Genomic DNA, 19,470 nt, shown 5'->3' with positions numbered 1-19,470 from the left:
TAGATGCTTCACAGAAAGGCAATGTGTCACTTGATTGATATCCTTGACATAATCTAAGATGGAGGAATGAAATCTATCATATTTTCTTCCCAAATATTAACACATCATGATAAAATTTGAAGAGGAACCTAGATTTGTAGACTGTAATTGTCCCTGATATAGAATTTGATAGGGCATAGCTTGGGAGAAGTAGGGCTTACTCTGACAATGGGGCCCTGGAACTCAGTGATCTGAGTTCAATCATTCTTCTACCAGTGTTAGCAAGAATCAAACGTGTACATATGACCTCACAGCAGATATCCTGTTATATAAATAACATCAGTTCAGTTCAGTTCAGTTGCTCAGTCATGTCCGACTCTGCGACCCCATGAACTGTAGCATGCCAGGCTTCCCTGTCCGTCACCAGCTCCCAGAATTCACTCAAACTCATGTCCATTGAGTCGGTGATGTCATCCAACCACCTCATCCTCTGACGTCCCCTTCTCCTCCTGCCCACAATCCCTCCCATCATCAGGATCTTTTCTAATGAGTCAACTTTTCTCAAGAGGTGGCCAAAGTATTGGAGTTTCAGCTTTAGCATCAGTCCTTCCAATGAACACCCAGGACTGATCTTCTTTAGCATGGACTGGTTGGACCTCCTTTCAAACCAGAAGGGCTTTCAAGAGTCTTCTCCAACACCACAGTTCAAAAGCATCAATTCTTCAGTGCTCAGCTTTCTTCACAGTCCAACTCTCACATCCATACATAACCACTGGAAAAACCATAGCCTTGACTAGATGAACCTTTGTTGGCAAAATAATGTCTCTGCTTTTGAATATGCTATCTAGATTGGTCATAACTTTCCTTCCAAGGAGTAAGCATCTTTTAATTTCATGGCTGCAATCAATAACTGCAGTTATTTTGGAGCCCCAAAAAATAAAGTCTGACACTGTTTCCACTGTTTCCCCATCTATTTGCCACGAAGTGATGGGACCAGATGCCATGATCTGAGTTTTCTGAATGTTGACTTTTAAGCCAACTTTTTCACTCTCCTCTTTCACTTTCATCAAGAGGCTCTTTAGTTCCTCTTTACTTTCTGCCATAAGGGTGGTGTCATCTGCATATCTGAGGTTACTGATATTTCTCCTGGCAATCTTGATTCCAGCTTGTGCTTCTTCCAGTCCAGCATTTCTCATGATACTCTGTGTATAGGTTACATAAGCAGGGTGACAATATACAGCCTTGACGTACTCCTTTTCCTATTTGGAACCTAGTCTGTTGTTCCATGTCCAGTTCTAACTGTAGCTTCCTGACCTGCATACAGGTTTCTCAAGAGGCAGGTCAGAGGGTCTGGTATTCCCATCTCTTTCGGGTTTTTCCACAGTTTATTGTGATCCACACTGTCAAAGGCTTTGGCATAGTCAGTAAAGCAGAACTAGATGTTTTTCTGGAACTCTCTTGCTTTTTCCATGATCCAGAGGATGTTGGCATTTTGATCTCTGGTTCCTCTGCCTTTTCTAAAATCAGCTTGAATATCTGGAAGTTCACAGTTCATGTACTGCTGAAGCCTGGATTGGAGAATTTTGAGCATTACTTTGCTAGTGTGTGAGATGAGTGCAATTGTGCGGTAGTTTGAGCATTCTTTGGCATTACCTTTCTTTGGGATTGGAATGAAAACTGACCTTTTCCAGTCCTGTGGCCACTGCTGAGTTTTCCAAATTTGCTGGCATTATTGAGTCAGCACTTTCACAGCATCGTCTTTCAGGATTTGAAATAGTTCAACTGGAATTCCATCACCTCCACTAGCTTTGTTCATAGTGATGCTTTCTAAGGCCCATTTGACTTCAGATTCCAGGATGACTGGCTCTAGGTGAGTGATCACACCATCGTGATTATCTGAGTCATGAACCTCTTTTTTGTACAGTTCTCCTGTGTATTCTTGCCATCTCTTCTTAATAGCTCCTGCATCTGTTAGGCCCATACCATTTCTGTCCTTTATCGAGCCCATCTTTGCATGAAATATTCCTTTGGTATCTCTAATTTTCTTGAAGAGGTCTCTAGTCTTTCCTTAGGTTCTGATTAATAGACAACATTGTTATAAAATATACCATAGATTCTCTGTCATTAAAATGTCTACAAATGACAAATACTGGAGAGGATATGAAGAAAAGAGAACCCTCCTGTGCTGTTGTGGGAACATAAATTGGTGTAGCCACTATGAAAAACAGTATGGAGGTTCCTTAAAAAGTTAAAAATATAGCTACCATATGATCCATCTATCCCACTCCTAGGAATCAGTTCAATTCAGTCATTCAGTTGTGTCTGACTCTTTGCAACCCCACAGACTGCAGCATACCAGTCCTCCTTGTCCATCACTAACTCCCGGAGTTGACTCGAACTTATGTCCTGACAGTGATGCCATCCAACCATCCCATCCTCTGTCGTTCCCTTCTCCTCCTGCCTTCAATCTTTCCCAGCATCAGGGTCTTTTCCAATGAGTCAGGTCTTCCCATCAGGTGGCCAAAATATTGAAGTTTCAGCTTCAGCATCAGTCCTTCCAATGAATATTCAGGACTGATTTCCTTTAGGACGGGCTGGTTTGTTTTCCTTGTAGTACAAGGGACTCTCAAGAGTCTTCCCCAACACCACAGTTCAAAAGCATAAATCTTCTGGAAAAACCATAGCTTTGGCTAGACAGACCTTTGTTGGCAAAGTAATGTCTCTGCTTTTTAATACGCTGTCTAGGTTGGTCATAAGATTTCTTCCAAGGAACAAGCATTGTTTAATTTCATGACTTCAGTCAGCATCTGCAGTGATTTTCGAGCCCCCCAAAATAAAGTCTGTCACTGTTTCCATTGTTTCTCCATCTATTTCCCATAAGTCATGGGACCATATATCATGATCTTATTTTCCTAGGAGTATATCTGGAGAAAATCATAGTTCAAAAGATACATTCACCCCAGTGTTCACTGCAGCACTATTCACAATAGCCAAGACATGAAAGCAACCTAAATGTTCATTTTGTGATACATATATGCAATGAATATTACTCAGCCAAAAAAAAGAATGAAATAATACCATTTGCAGCAACATGGATGAACGTAGGGATTATCATACTAACTGAGGTATGTTAGAAAGGCCAAGACAAGTACCTTATGATATCACTTACATGTGGGATCTAAACTATGATGCAATAGAACTTATTTACAAAACAGAAACAGACTCACAGACATAGAAAACAAGCTTATGGTTACCAATAGGGAAAGGAGGAAAAGGGATAAATTAGGAATTTGGGATTAATATATACACCAATAAATATAAAATAAATAAATAACAAAGACCTACTGTACAGCACCTGGAACTATATTAAATATCCTGTAATAAACCATAATGGAAAAGGATATGAAAATGAATATATTATAACTGAATCACATTGCTGTATACCAGAAAGTAACACAAAGTTGTAAATCACCTATTACTTCAATTTGAAAAATAGATCTTAGATTCAGATATCCTATTTAACAATAATGATGCTCATATTGCTTCTGGGCAACTGAAGTTAAGAATTTTCACTTTTCAGGTTTTTTCCAACTACTTAGTGGTGAAGTGGTGATTATGACACAGGCTCCTTTCTCCCCACACAGGCTTGAAGGTGAATCTTCAAGGCTGGAGAGCTCCAGTTGTTTGAGAGACTTCCCCAACACCTAACTCTCTTGAGCCAGTGCAGCCAGTCTAATGTCATCATTATGGCCAGTCTGTCTTCTTTTATATTCATATGAGCAAACTGGCTGCATCCTTGGAAGGGGTTTGGCTTATCTGAAGCAGAGGATGCCTCATAGAAATAGTTCAAGGTGCATTTTTTACCTAGCAAATATTTTTACAAGGTACCAAAAAATTCAAGAATTTCTAGAAGAAATCTGTTTCAATTTCATAAATTAAACAACATCATTGGATTTCTCTTATAAATGCTGACATTCACTTTAATGCTACTATGCTGTAATTTCATACAGATTCTCTATACTGGAGATCACGGATAAGTAGAGATTAACCTGAAAATAAATGTTAAATCAGGCAACTGAGTGGATTTTAGAATCACCTCTCAGGCCATTAGAAGTCAAGTATTTGGGGAATTACTAAAACTTGATTTTGTGTTTTTTCGTTGTCCTCAAGTTCAAAAAAGATCTCTTTAAGATAATTTCAACATTTTGTGTATTTTTTGTGTTTTCAATCACTTAAATGATGTTGTCAAAGGAGGATAATTGATAGTCATAGATTTCTAGTTATTAGCAACTTAAAAAACAAAAACAAAAACTACCTACCTGATATATTGCATCCTGAGTTAAAGAGTGACAAATTTTTTTGAAGTTAATGAATAGTATAACTTATCAACAGTATGCTAAACAAGGTTAAGATCAAAAGAGGAAATCTTTCTTATAATTCATACTAGTGATGGGAAAAAAAAAATGTCAGATCCTAAGTTTTCAGTTATTTAACTCCACCTCCACTGTTCTAGTATATATCCACTGTTGATTGACATTGTCTCCTAACAGGGTTTCCAACCATCTGTCCAGCAACCATCCACCTACAGACAGATCTAGGCTATGGAGTAACTTCAGAGCTACCTTCAGAGTAATGGCTCTAAAATAGTTGTTCTCAAACATTAGGGTGCATCAGAGTCTCCTAGAGGATTTTTAAAAACTGAATGATTGAGGCCTTCTTTCCTGAGTTTCTGATTCTGTGGGTTTGGATGAGACTAGGGCACTTTCATTTCTAACAAATTTGTAGGGGATATTAATTGGACTGGCCCCCGAAACAAACATTCAGAATGACTCCTCTAAAACATAAGTCTGGCCATGTCACTACTCTGCAAAAGGTCATTCTCTTCTGCCTCAAGTGAAGTGTTGATAAATGTGCAAAATCTGGCTGTTCAGGGTATAATACATACACATAGATACACACACACACATCTCTGTACATGCATGTGTGTGTGGGAGCATGAATGCATTCAGATATTATGTTATTTTACTGATATAAGTGGTGTGCCGTTTACAAATAATAATAAAATATACAATAAATTATATTATAAATTCCATAAACCAACTGATTTTTGTAGACTGCTTTTGTTGATTTTTCACTGAACTATTTTATCCATAATTACATACAGTCTCTGTCACATATTTGTCTTTTTCCCTTAATTTTTTAAACAACACTTGACAGGCTGAAGGCAACAGGCATCAAGCCAAACTTGCCCTGAAGGATGTAGTTTTTCCAATCTCTGGTCTAGAGAATCAACAAAGAAATACATCAACCCCTGATTTATAGGACTTGCCAATATCTATGGTATAAATATTCCCACCATGATGAATTTCAAAGTATCAAAGCGATGTCACTCAACTTGGAGTTGGGAAGAGAGGCACTGTAGCAATCAAATAGACTGTATCTCTACCACACAGATACAACAGAAGTAAATAACCTCAAATACATATCGATAGATGGAAATAGATAGATATATTAAAGTAATTAGAAATAAATGAATTTAGTACCTTTTAAAAATACTTTGATGGATTATAAGTTTATATAACTGAACCTTTCATAATGACTGCATGATGGCTTGTAAGTTTCTGAGTCACCACCATATTTGCCAAAACATTTTCTCCAGGCTCACAGCTCAGACTCTCTCCCTGGGCTCCTTCATGGTCAGCTACCTGGACTTAGATGGAGGTGAGGAGATGCTCAAACATGAGATTTGTCAAGGTCCCATATCATCTCACTTGCTCATTCGCTTACTGATTTTCTTACTGATCCTGAGCAAGGAGTGCGAGGGTTTGTAGGGACAGAAAACTCACCTCATAGTCAATGTCCAAGGCATCCGCCTCGCCCTTGGTGCGGAAGTGCTGTGTGTGCCTGTCCACAGTGAAATTCACGTGTTTGCCAACTCGCTCCAGGAGGACGGAGTGCCAGTGTTGGTCGTCCAGTAGGCTCCCCAGGGTGGCCGAGGGGGGGCTGCTGCTGAGACGAGGTTTGCTGTCATCTGTAAAGGGAACAGGAAGAAAAGATGGCATCTGTACCCCCAGGGCAGCCTGCAGGGCTATAAATAGAATATTCTGCAAGCAAGGCCAACTCTCTCTATCCAAAGTAAAAGATGATTCTCTCTCTACAGACCCAGAACTGTCCTGGGCTTGGGATGGAATACCAACTTTTTCCCACAGATTCCAGGACCAAGTTCTCCATCAACTGACATCTACACTCCCTTTTAGACATGAAAGAACATGTTTCTAGGTCTGGTGCAATTACATAATAAGAGAAATCAGATCTTGATAGCTGTATGAACAATATTGAAAATAGAAATCACATTTAGAAACAATGCATATTCTTTGCACTTGACTGGCTCTTGAAAGGAGAAAGTGAATCTTGAGTTGTACTTTAGCAGAAGAGTGAATGCTGGATAAGTAGAGGGAAGACAGTGGGGCCACTGAGTCGGGTAAATATGTAGGCAAAGGCAAGGAGAGGAAATGATCATTTTAGCTGCAATTTTCAATACCTACTCTATCAAGGGCATTTAAGTACAGATTACATAATCTCCAAGTTCGATGCTCTAAGGCAAAATGATTATCTGTATTTATCAAATTATGAAGCTGAGGTCTGGTGAGGTTAAGCATTCCTAGGCAGAGATGTATCTAGGGCTCAAATTCAGATCCAGTCAGATTTTTGACTCTGATCCTGTCATGGGTCATTCAGCCCAAGCTGAGTTTGGAACACACCTCTTGGGAGGATGTGAGAGGTATGTTTTTCAATCAAGTGCCTCTGGTTCCCCTTCTCTTCATCTCTCCTCCAGTTTTACGTTGTTCCTGCCTGTATCCTTCTGTCAAAAAGATTAGAGCTTTACTTTTTTTTTTTTCTTTCTTACAGAATGGCTCAAACTTAGCAAAATGAACAGTTCAATGCAACTAATTTTACTTATATGTAAATCTTCCAATTTTTCAGTATTTTATGTATTCAGTACCCTTAGTAACTGAAAGCTAAATGTCTCTCTTGTCTCTCCCAAAATGTGTAGAACAGCTGCAGCAGCCTGCTCCACAGCCTGGCAATCAGGGGGCAGAAGCTGCCATTTCCCCTGTGGGTTGCTCACACCCACCTCCATTATGGTCCCAAGTCACTGCTTCCCGCACAAAATAACACTCTGTTGCTTCCTATGGGGGTGGGGAGACGGTATCCAACTGATTGTAATTGAAAAATAAGAGCTGATGAGTTCATAGCTGACTTTAATTGATTTTTTCAATGACATATTGATTTGTTCCACATCTTTTGAGTTCTTACAATGTGTCAAATTATGCAGATACATTATTCGATCTTTTACTTTTTCTTCCTTCTCCCTTCGTCCCTTCCTTCCTCCCTCCCTCTCTTCCTTTCTTCCTTCGTTTCCTTTTTCTATCCATCCACCCATAAAATGGCATTGATAGCTATCTGTCTTGTTTACAGTGACAAATGCTGTACACAGGAGATAAAGAGTTAAAAGGCACACTTCTGAAGGTTTTAATGTGGAGATACAATAAGTGAATTGATAAGAAGCATGCTGCTTGTATTAACAGCAGTTAAGACAAGGAACCAAGAAAATGCAGGGTAGGAAGCTGTGGATGTTACATTATAGAGAGGGGCCAGGCCTGAAATTTGGCCAGAACAAGGAGCATTGTTACCTAACCAGGAAAAGCACCTGCCAAAGGTGGGGGTTCAGGAGAACCCCATAGAGGGATTCCATGCAGCAGAGTGCTATGACCATGTGGGGTTGGCTGATACCACCTTGGATCAGTTGCTAGTGTGAGCTGATTTACAGCTTGTGTTTTACTGTTAAGAAATGCGAGCCACTGGAGAATTAATAAGTCAGGGATTACTGGCTCAGACTAATATTTTAAGGTTATTTTGGCAGCTGTATGGGAATTTGATTAGAAGGCAAGGCTGGCAGGAAAACTGGCAGTCGTGTGGATGGAGGATGAGGGGCATAGGCAAAGCGAGCACAAGAAGGCGGGTTTCCAGGTGGTGAGAGGCTGTTGACATGTGGTAGCCTAGAATGTCATTTGGATACTAGAGTGGACATAATAAAAGAAAGACATTGAGAAATGACTTTTAGGAAGTTTGCTTCAGCAAGTGGATGAAAAGCACTACCAGTCAAAACAAAAAATACCTGTGTCTGCCTCTCTCCCCCTCCCTCTTCTACACGCGCACACACACACACACACACACACACACACACAGAATCAACTTTTATTTATAAAATAAAACATGCCTAAGGACTAATGACTGGTTGAAGGAGACTTACTGTGTCTTATAAACTATTAGTTCTAAGTTAATATACCCAAATAAATTTAATATTAGAGCCTTCACTTTAAATTTGATATGCCTTCCCTTTTCCTTAAAAAGTTAAAAAGGCATTTAAGAATTTACTAATATGTAAAAAACATTAAACATTTGAAACTGTAAAACCAATGAAAGTCACAAAAAGAAAAAGTAAAGGAATCATATCTTTTCCTCCTACTTATTTGTTATTGTGTGTTGTCTGGGTGGGTTTTAGTGATATTTTGATTTTTTTAATAGAGAAAAACATGGATTAAAATTAAATACTTTGATATTTTCTACAGTTTTATTCCTGCTTCAAAAGATGAGTTTAATTATGAAAAGGTCAAACTGACTGTAATTTTAGTTTTTATTCTTTTTCTTTTCTTTATATATTTTAGAGTATAAATATTTTTTATATTAAGAAACAAACCTAAACTTCATTAAAAGCATAATCCTCGACCTGCATGGATAACTATATGACTGATGTGTGAATTATTGAATATCTCCTGCATTACAAGTATATTTTTAATTTAAAAAATGGTGGACATGAACATATTTTACTCTCTCCATGAATCATTTTATGTTAATGCACAGAAATCTTTGTTTTGTTTTTAATCATTGTCATACCCAACTATTTTGCAACCCCCTGGGCTGTAGGTGCACCGGGTTCCTCTGTCCATAGGATTTCCCAGGCAAGAATACATGTATTAAAACAAATTGAGTGGAAATCAGTCCACTTTAACAGTTGGATAAACAGGAAATTCTGCTATTCATCAAGTAAGATGTTTCAAAATATGTCTATATAAGGTGTAACTATGAAGAAAAAAGTTAGTCCTAGAAAAATTTCCATTTTACCTAGAAGTGTTCATTATTAGAAATTACAAAAAAACTTCATTCTCAAGAGATTATCAAACTCTTCATTCTGTAATATATACTTCAAGTCATATCTAAGTGGCAATTATGGTTCAACTACAACTTTTAAATAGTTTCCAGTTTATTAAGGCAAGATAAAAACACCTATGGGTAATTGTGGAGGACACAAAGAAAATAAAAATCCACAGATGGTGTCTTTTAGGCCAGAAACACATTAGAGAAAAAAAAATGAATTACTTATTAAATTAAAACTTGTTTTCATGTAGTTTGAGATAGTTAAAATGAAACTATGTAAATATTACTCAAAACCCTAAGGCATATGAAAAATTTTACAGGAAGTTTAAAATATCTGCAAAACATTTCTAACTTGCTCGTCTCCTCATCCTCCCCTACCCCACCCCAACATACTATGGATAAGCATATCAAATTCTTCACCCTTGGAACTAGCTTTTTTCTGGATCCTTCGCATGTATATTGTGTTTTCACTTCAAAATCTCCTTTGATTAAATCACCTTGCTTGGTCTTAACAGTTTAAATATGGATGGCACTTTACCTTTCACAATCTGTAGACTTCATATAGCTTGAGGAAATGAGAACATCAACTTTCTCTTTAAATATTGTATTTCAACAAAAAGTCACTCTTGGAAAGATTTGTTGTTGATGAGCTAGAGGGCCATTTGCATGGAGGTCCCCAGTGCCTTCATCCACTTGATCTTTAGGATTAATTTTCTCACATTTAGTTGTTCAGGCTATCAATGTTGGTACTCACTTGTAATTTTAAGCTTCTTTTCTGTTAAAGTGAGGTGAGCATTTTACATAGGTTGTTTTTGTTATTCCTGAACACAGCCTTACAAAAAGCTTCACCTCAATGAAGCCACAGGATATACCCAGGTTCACAAAGAATTAAGGTTATACCCTGAGCTATGACTCCAAAGCTAAATACTCTTACTACTTACTCCTATTGGAAAAATTGATACCTTCATTCCTTATGTTCTGGCCATCTGCCTCCCACCATACACACATGTGAGTTTATTTAGCTTACTAAGAATATCAGGAAAGGGATTTGATGGATCAGCAAGCAGAGAGTTGTGGAAAAGGAAAATGCGGCAACCCAAAGAGGGAGGGACATGATGTAAACGGTGAAGGCAAATTTCACCTCTCTAGTTTATCCAGGATTATATAGACCCCTGTTTAGCAAAATTCATGGCTGATGAATGTTCTCAAGTACTCAAACGAAGTCTTCTAAGAAAATAAAAACTAACAGGAAGCCATGTGATTACAGTGGACTTGACCCTCAAATCAGAGAAAATCCTTATGTATCACTAAAGAAATGTAATTCATGTCCTTAGTTCTTAAAAAAAATTTTCTAAATTTTATTCAATAAAACATTCTCTAGATTTAGGGGTCATTGTTCAACCTGAATCCTAAGTTGCATCTATCTTTTGTGACTTCATTATCTCAAAAAATATGGTTTTGATGATACATAGCTATCTATTTCTGGTTAATATTACAAAGTTAGAAAGTCAATCACAATAATTGTTTTACCAGGCTGGGACCTCCTTGAAAATCAGAACTGGTGCCCCCCAGTGCATAGCTAAGTGCTTAGCTTAATGTACTTGCTCAATGAATTCCTATACATTAATGACACAGTTTATATAAAATGGGGTGCCAATTACCACACTGACACTTTGTCTGAAATTCCTGTCTTTCTTTCCTCTTCATAATAAAATCTCCAGGTATTTGAAGTTGGATCCAAGAAGACTTTCTGGACTCCTCTATCCCACCCTGGTCTCTCCATTCTAAAAATTTTAACACATAACAGCAACTTCTTAATATTCAATACCTACTTGTTCAATGAGTTTATAACATTTTAATGATTAATGTCAGGACCTTGTGTTTGAGTTGGTGAGGGTTCTAATCTTGGGTCGATGGCTTTGCAACTACATCATCTCTGTGACCCAGGGTAACCAACTGGATATCACTGATGATCAAAATGCTTGAATTTGAAAAAGCTAAAGTAAACATTCACTAGACTCCCTAGAGTACGTGCAGAGTATTCAGTGATATCCAAGATATCTCTGTGAGTTGGTTATGTAGTCAGATGCTTTGCCTTTGAACCTATGCTTGGCTCCCACAAGGATAGTGTGCTCCACACATGTTTCTGCTATTTCAAGGTTCTCACTTTCCTATGACTGCCTTATTGCACAATCTGCCTCAGTTCAAAAGCACTGGACTTGTAAGGATGAATGACCTGCATGTGCGATTGATGTTTTGTTTAGTTCTTACCACAATTCCCCAGTCATGTAATGCCTCTGCTCTTTGATTTTACCACCCGCATGTATGAGTTTGTGCTGTTGTAATTCTACAGAGGGCAAACTGCCACAGGTGATCTGAATGAGATGTGCAAAGAGTGGAAAGAGGAATCTCTATTAACTTCCTTATGGATTAAGAGAAGAAATTTCTTTCGCATTAGTAGCTCTAGAAAAACCATCATTGTACCCTAAGAGAACAGTCAAAGGGGAAGGCCTAGTTTGACTGCAGCATTGAAATGATCTTTTCAAGTCAACTGCCACAGAGGTAACTAAGTAATATGAATCAGAATATCAGCAAAGAGCATCACTTGTGAGGAACCACAGCACACCATGCATCTCCAAAGGCCCGCCTCTGTCGCTGTCCATGGTACTGAATCACTCCACTCAGCCTAAAACACTGAATTGTAAAGTCACAAATTAGAAAAGGAAAACACATTGGAGACCTGTCCCTACAGGGAACACTACTGGAGTATCCACATCAGCTGGGAAGAGAGAAGCTTCCTCCTTCACTGGCCCAAACACCATTTTTAGCCCATTAATTTAAATTCTTAGATTCTTCCCCTCTCTCTTCATTTTTCTCTCTTTCTTGATTCATTTCTTTTAAAAATGAAAACAAGAAAAAAAAAAAAAAAGACCTTGATCATGGATAATATAAACTCTTTCCACTTTGAAGGTTGTGTGGAAACTTGGAAAGAACATAAATTTTATATAATATGTAAAATTTTTATATAAATAGCTAAGGAAAAACACTTGGAAAATACACCAAAATTAATAGAAGGATGGCTGGGTTGTAGAACTTTGAGTGCCTTTTTTCATCTTATTTATAATTTTTTTCTTTGAGTTTTCTAAAACTGACATATATTTTATAATCTGAAAATAAGTTTTAGATCATCAGATCAGATCAGATCAGTCGCTCAGTCATGTCTGACTCTTTGCGACCCCATGAATCGCAGCACGCCAGGCCTCCTTGTCCATCACTAAAAATAAGTTTAAAAGGCAGTAAATATGACTAGATTTTAACTGTGACTACACTGATTACTAGCTGCATCATTTGAGCAGCTGACATATATTCCTCCAGTTTAATATTCCATATAGGTAAATTGGAGCTAATGGCTATGTACATAATGGGCTGCTTTGAGGATTGGATAGGATACTGCACATTGTGGAGATCACAGGAGGCAGAGTAGGCCAGGCTTGGGGATGAGCAAGCCAAATGAGAAAAATGTATATTTGTGTCAGGCTCTGATAGGTGAGATGAAAACCTCTTTTCCCAGTAATTCAATTGGCCTGGAGTACCTACTTCAGGTAGGTGTTCTCCTAGTTTCCAGAACTACAGCCATGAACACAATGTTATCTTGCCCTTGTGTAACCTATGTTACAGATTTTCTCTTACGGGCAAATCAAAGCTGTTACCATTCCCCCTTTCCCCTTAACTCAGTGCTTCCAAAGATTTGCTGGCTATGACAGAGAGTATGTTACATATCAGTATGTTATGCTGAGCTAACATACTAATACATGTCAGTGTCTCTCCAGAGAAGGAACATAAAAAACTGTACTATTTAATAAGTATGCCGGGTAACTGTTTAAAGGAGGTAAGTAGAGGAAATATTCAATCATGGTAAACTCATGGAAATAGTAAATCCGAAAGCCGAAGAAAAATTCCAAACTTCGTAGAATACAGACTAAACATATTTTTACTACTAAATAATTCACTAAATGAGATTTCCCATTATCACCAACAGAGTTAGAAATATGGGTTAAATGGAAATCTGGAAAGAGAATTGTTCTGTCTTTTTTATATCACAGCAGGAGAGGGTCTTCTTCATCTTAATAGACCCATTTCTTTTCAGGAAGACCAGCAAACTACAGGATGTGGGACATTCAGATATCGTTAGTTGAATAATGAGTTATATGAGGAGTTTCACTGTGTTTATTTACTGACATAGAAAATTCTCAGGTGGCATTAGTGGCTAAGAATCCACCTGCCAATGCAGGAGATGTAAGAGATGAAAGCTCTATCCCTAAGTCTAGGAGAGCCCCTAAAGTAGGAAGTGGCACCCCACTCCAGTATTCTTGCCTGGGAAATCTCATGGGCAGAGAAGACCAGCAGGCTATAGCCCGTGGGGCCACAAAGAGTCATACATGACTGAGCACGGCAGATTGGATCACAGAAAATTCATTCTGAATATTTTTAGTTTTCATGTTCATGCCCTGCTAGATAGTTATTAATAATATCCCAGGTTAGAAATAAGTAAATTGAGGCTTGGAAGTTATGAACTTTCCCCCAAAGTAAATAGCTGGCACCTGTCTGCAAGTAAAATCTGTCACATGAGCACATCTTTTCCTTTCCATCCTGCTTTACTGTGACTGAAACTGCTGTACATCATTGGGTTATGCTTGCTGGGGCAGAGTTTCAGAGGGGTAATGGCAATAACTTTATCCACAACCCACAATGCTCTGTGAATGACTTGTCACTGGGTGTTAGGGAGGAAGTTACTCCATCCATTCTCGTTTCATGAAAATTGAACACCAGTTAACAGACTGATATATTTCTGCTGAATATGCCCATCTTTCATAGACTTCACTGATAAATTTCTCTAGGTATGTGGACAAAACTGATTAGGTTACTAGCAAATCCTCTTTAGCTCTTCTCTGGGTGAGACTCTAAAGATGCCTTTGCTGTGTATTTAGTTTAGTGCATTAGATATCAATTTAATGAGCTAAACTTGGGATCCAGAGGCTGTCCTTGCTAGCACTGCCAATGTCCAACATAGAGGCTAAGGAGATGCTCAGAAATGCCTCAAAATAAGTATCTCCATTGCTTGGCTTTGGGGATGAGTTCAAAATAATCTTCATTCTTATGCTAATTAGTAAAAGAACTTATTTCTAAATAATTATTATTAAAGGACAAAAAATTATCTGTGATATTTCTAGGCTTTCATGCAACATAAGCCTACAAACTGAATTCTGCTATGACTTTCTTTCTTTACTATTTGATCAGAAATACTCACCAGTAGGTGATAATTATCTTCCACAAGTATACTCTCCACCCCTTCCCCTAACACTAATAAATACCCAAAGGGAGGCAGAAACTCATTCTTACAGAATGCGGTCTCTTCCTTTTTTATCACCCTAACACTTTTTTCCTAGTTCATTTTCTCCAGTAGAGCTTCTTGGTTTGCCTTTGCAAATTTGGGAGTTCTACTCCCTGCCTTCTGTACTTGGCTCATGCTTGCTTACAAAGTACCTTTCACATAAAGGAGGCTGACCATCTCTTAGTTGATTACCAAGAAATGCAGACCTGCCAGTAGTGAGGCAGGAACGACGGATGCCAACCCACAGCAGGAGGCCTGAGTCCTAAACAGATAGAAAGTAGGAGGGCATTCTGTACTAAATTGACTAGCATTTGGCAAATATAGGGCTCACCCTAGCACAGCCGAGGCATTTGATATAAACAAAAAACAAAACAGAGTTTCCTTTAATAAGACATGAGAATGCCCAGAAACTTAGATGCCATGCACATGACCCCTTGTTCCCTCACAAAACAAACAAAAAGTAAAATGTATCTTCTCCATATTCCCCCAGGAACTTAACTTTCATAAGTGTAACAAGTATAATAGATGGTGAGCAAGCCTTATTATATTGTAATATGTGTGCTTGTATGTGTGTTCAAACTTCCTCTAGCTAAAGCTTGTTACTTAAAAAAAAAAAGTGAAATACATCGAAAAAAAAAGAAAGGAAGGAAGTAAGAAAAACTAACCTGTATCTCTTCCCTACCTACTAAAATTCCCTTGTTTAAAGAATGCTATTTATGGCTTAAACATTTAAAAATGTGGATTTTTCTTCTCCAATTTGGATAAGGAAAATATGTCACTTTGACTGTGACACAGCAACTTCTAACTGACACACTAGGAGGATAACCTGCTAGAAAAGGAGTTCCCCGTAGCCCGACATGGCCAGGGACAGGGCAAAGCTTGACCCTACCCAAGTTGAGGTGCAGGGCGAGCCTTCCTCTCTGGAGCTCCAGGGTGATGTGGTCTCCCCGTTGTCCTTCTCCATGGAAGAGGACCCCATCTCCTTGCATGCTCTTGAACTTTAGGGAAATCACATCTTTAAGAGTACTCATCAGCTTCTGATTGAACCTGTAGAGTAGGGAGCTTCGACCATCGAAGTCAGCAATGTCCGATTCTAGGCACAAAAAGAGAGAGGAAGGAAAATCAGTGCACATCCTCAAAATGTTCTCCCTCTTTCCTGTCTTAGCTGTTGTTCAATTAGTTGAAATATTCCTGACATCTATAGGGTACTGACTCAAGGGGAAACATATAGCCCAGACCCAGTGTAATTAGACTCAGGGGAAATATTCATTTAGAAGCAACCATCACATACTCAGAGTGAACTGATCATCTGTCTAGAAGTTAAACCTCTCATTAGTGATAGTCAGCTTTTGCTTGAGGGGACAAGATGAGAATACCACAAGTACCTTTGTCAGGCTATATTGTGTTAGATGCCTGGTTGTAATAGTCTCTCATCATTTATCCTCCTTATTAACTTGCTTCTGATAGTTAGAGTCATTTTCTCCCATCATCTCCAGTTCAAGGTCAGAGATGAAAAATATAGTTCATTATTTCAACCCTGATGGAAAAATGCAGTTTTCCTAGATGTGTGTTAAGAAAGAATCTGAGGTTTTACTTTAGGTTCCTTTAAGTTTCCTTTAGGTTTATGGTTTGAAGTAATTATGTATGGATGTGAGAGTTGGACTGTAAAGAAAGCTGAGCATTGAAGAATTCATGCTTTTGAACTGTGGTGTTGGAGAAGACTCTTGAAAGTCCCTTGGACTGCAAGGAGATCCAACCAGTCCATCCTAAGGGAAATCAGTCCTGAATATTCATTGGAAGGACTGATGCTGTAGCTGAAACTCTAATACTTTGGCCACCTGATGTGGCCAAAGAAGAACTAATTCATTGGAAAAGACCCTTATGCTGGGAAAGACTGAGGCAGGAGGAGAAGGAGACTACAGAGGATGAAATGGAGGTGCATCACCGACTTGATGGACATGAGTCTGAGCAAGCTCCAGGAGTTGGTGATGGACAGGGAAGCCTGGTGTGCTACAGTCCATGGAGTTCCAAAGAGTTGTACACAATTGAGTGACTGAACTGAACTGAACTTAGGGTAACTGGAAAATAATATTCAGTAAAAGTAGATTTACTATTTGAACAGAGAGGGCAAATATCTTGCATCCTTATCATGCCTGCCTTATCTTATGCTGCTGATATGTATCATTTTCGTTTTCATATAAAAATGAATATTCATTATTGTGAAAGCAAAAAAGGAAGTCCTGGTAATTATGATTTAGATAAGCTTATGTAGCAGATATGAATAACCATATCTGAAAATTATACGTCAAAAAACTAATAGAAATTTTCTTTTCCTTTTTTTATTGATGCATAATTGATCTACAACATTATATTAGCTTCAAGTGTACAACACAATGATTGCTGCTGTTGCTACTGCTGCTGCTGCTGCTGCTGCTAAGTCGCTTCAGTCGTGTCTGACTCTGTGTGACCCCAGAGACGGCAGCCCACCAGGCTCCCCCATCCCTGGGATTCTCCAGACAAGAACACTGCAGTGGGTTGCCATTTCCTTCTCCAATGCATGAAAGTGAAAAGTGAAAGTGAAGTCGCTCAGTCGTGTCCAACTGTTACCGACCCCATGGACTGCAGCCTACCAGGCTCCTCCACCCATGGGATTTTCCAGGCAAGAGGACTGGAGTGGGGCGCCACACAATGATTAGATATTTATATATATTGCAAAGTCAGCAGCACAAAAAGTGTATTTAACTTTTGTATTTTACATAGTTACAGAATTTTTTTCTTGTGACGAGAACTTTTAAGAACTACTATCTAAGCAGCTTTCAAATATGAGGAGTCTTACCTCACCAAAGAATATAGAAAGATGGCAAATAAGCATCTGAAAAGATGCTCCACATCACACGTCACCTGAGAAATGCAAATTAAAATAATGCGGCACTGTTAAATGTACGCCCATTAGAATGGCCTAACCCTGAAACACCGACACCACCAAATGCTGAGGTAGGAAGATGTGGAGCAATAGGGAGTCTCATTCACTGAGAGATGGGACACGGAACAGTACAGCCACCATGGAAGACAGTTTGGTCGTTTCTTACGAAGCTAAATGTACTCTACTTATACCATCTAGCACTCTTACTCTGTTGTATTTACTCAAAAGAGTTGAAAACTTGAGTCCACACAAACACCTGCACACAGATGTTTACAGCAGCTTCAGTTATAATTGCCAAATCTTATAAACAACCAAAATACACTTCACCAGGTGAATGGATAACTAAACTGTGGTGCATTGAGATAACAGAATATTGCACAGCACTAAAAGGAAATGAACTGTCAAGCCGTGAAAAGAAAGAAACAAACAAAAACCTTAAATACATATTACTTAATGAAAAAATGTCAATCTGAAAATGCTACTCTATGAGTCCAGAAGCATTACATTCTAGGAAAAGCAAAACTACGGGACAGGAAAAAGATCAGTAGAGGCCAGGGGTTGATCAGAGGGAAAGAGGAATTGGCAGAGCGCAGAGGATTTCTAGGACAGTGAAAATACAGATACTGAAATGATAAGATGCATGTTATTATATGTTACTCTAAACTTACAGAATGTACAACACCAACAGTGAACTGTTGTAGAAGTCGGACCATCAAGAAACCAAGCACCACACTCGGAGAATTGGAGAATTCAGGTTTATTGTCCAAAAACCAAGCACCGCGCTCAGAAATTTGGAGAAACCAGGTTCATTACTCCAGTGCGCCCAGAGGAGTTAACTCTTCCAGCTCTGCACCCAGAACAAAGGAGTTACAGAATTTTTATAGACAGTGCATGACCCCAGACTTTAGTGGATAGTGCTGTTAATAGGCAAGTTCAAATTAAGGGTCTCATGCACACAGAAACAGCAGTTAGGACACAGCAGGGGGATGCCTGACCTTTACACAAACATGGTTAAGCAGGATTACAGGGGTTGAGTAATTGACAAGGGTGAATGATGTAAGTTTCAGCTCAGTAGCCCCAGGACCCATCTTCTGCCCTTGTGGCTGGCCCCCCAGTAGTATTGGATATGCATTCAGAAGGCCACTGTCATCTTTCCAGTCTCCAATCTGTAGAGACCTGAGCTTTTTGGTGGGACCTCTGTCTTTATAAACTGGGACTCCCAGCAATTCACCCTGGACTAGGGGAAGGAGGAAAAGGGAGGGATGGATAGTCTCCAATACCATGCCCCCCACCAGTTGGCTGGTAAAATCAAATATGCGTTAGTCCCACAAATCCAATATAATCCTTCAGGAGCAGGCCAATGTCCTTCAGTAGACAAGTCATCCCATCAGGTCTTTAAATCAGGGAACCTTGCTAGAGGGTGAGGATTAGGCTCTGTATAGTTTGGGCTTTCCCATGTGACTTTGCAAGGAGCTAGCTGAGTTACAGGGCACCCCACTCCAGTAATCTTGCCTGGAAAATATCATGGATGGAGGAGCCTGGTAGGCTGCAGTCCACGGTGTCGCGAAGAGTCAGACACGACTGAGCGACTTCACTTTTACTTTTCACTTTCATGCATTGGAGAAGGAAATGGCAACCCACTCCAGTGTTCATGCCTGGAGAATCCCAGGGACGGGAGAGCCTGGTGGGCTGCCGTCTATGGGGTTGCACAGAGTCAGACACGACTGAAGTGACTTAGCAGCACAGCAGCAGCTGAGTTACAGAAGCAGAATGAGCATGAGGTTATTTCTAGCTGGGTGAAAGTTTTTAAATTTTCCTCTTCAGAACCATAATGCAAAATGTGGACTTTGGGTGATTGTTTTTTGTCAGTGTAGGTTCATCAGCTGTAATAAATGTACCACTTTGATAGGGACACTGATAATGGGGGAGGGGGACTTGTATTTGTGAGAGCCAGGGG

At 39.1% G+C, this 19,470-nt stretch overlaps 1 protein-coding gene across 1 annotated transcript in view; it reads right to left on the bottom strand.

Moving 5' to 3' along the window:
• Window positions 1–19,470, bottom strand: part of CNTNAP5 (contactin associated protein family member 5) — a 1,042,386-nt gene that overhangs the window by 539,411 nt on the left and 483,505 nt on the right. The window contains exons 5-6 of the mRNA XM_061440248.1: window positions 15,480–15,683; window positions 5,826–6,010 (exon numbers count right to left, since the gene is read on the bottom strand). Of these exons, the coding sequence (XP_061296232.1) occupies window positions 5,826–6,010; window positions 15,480–15,683 (389 nt within the window). The remainder of the gene's footprint in view (window positions 1–5,825; window positions 6,011–15,479; window positions 15,684–19,470) is intronic.

The sequence above is a fragment of the Bos javanicus genome, chromosome 2 (assembly GCF_032452875.1).
Source record: "Bos javanicus breed banteng chromosome 2, ARS-OSU_banteng_1.0, whole genome shotgun sequence".
NCBI lineage: Eukaryota > Metazoa > Chordata > Mammalia > Artiodactyla > Bovidae > Bos > Bos javanicus.
This window is presented reverse-complemented; position numbering and strand designations above follow the sequence as displayed.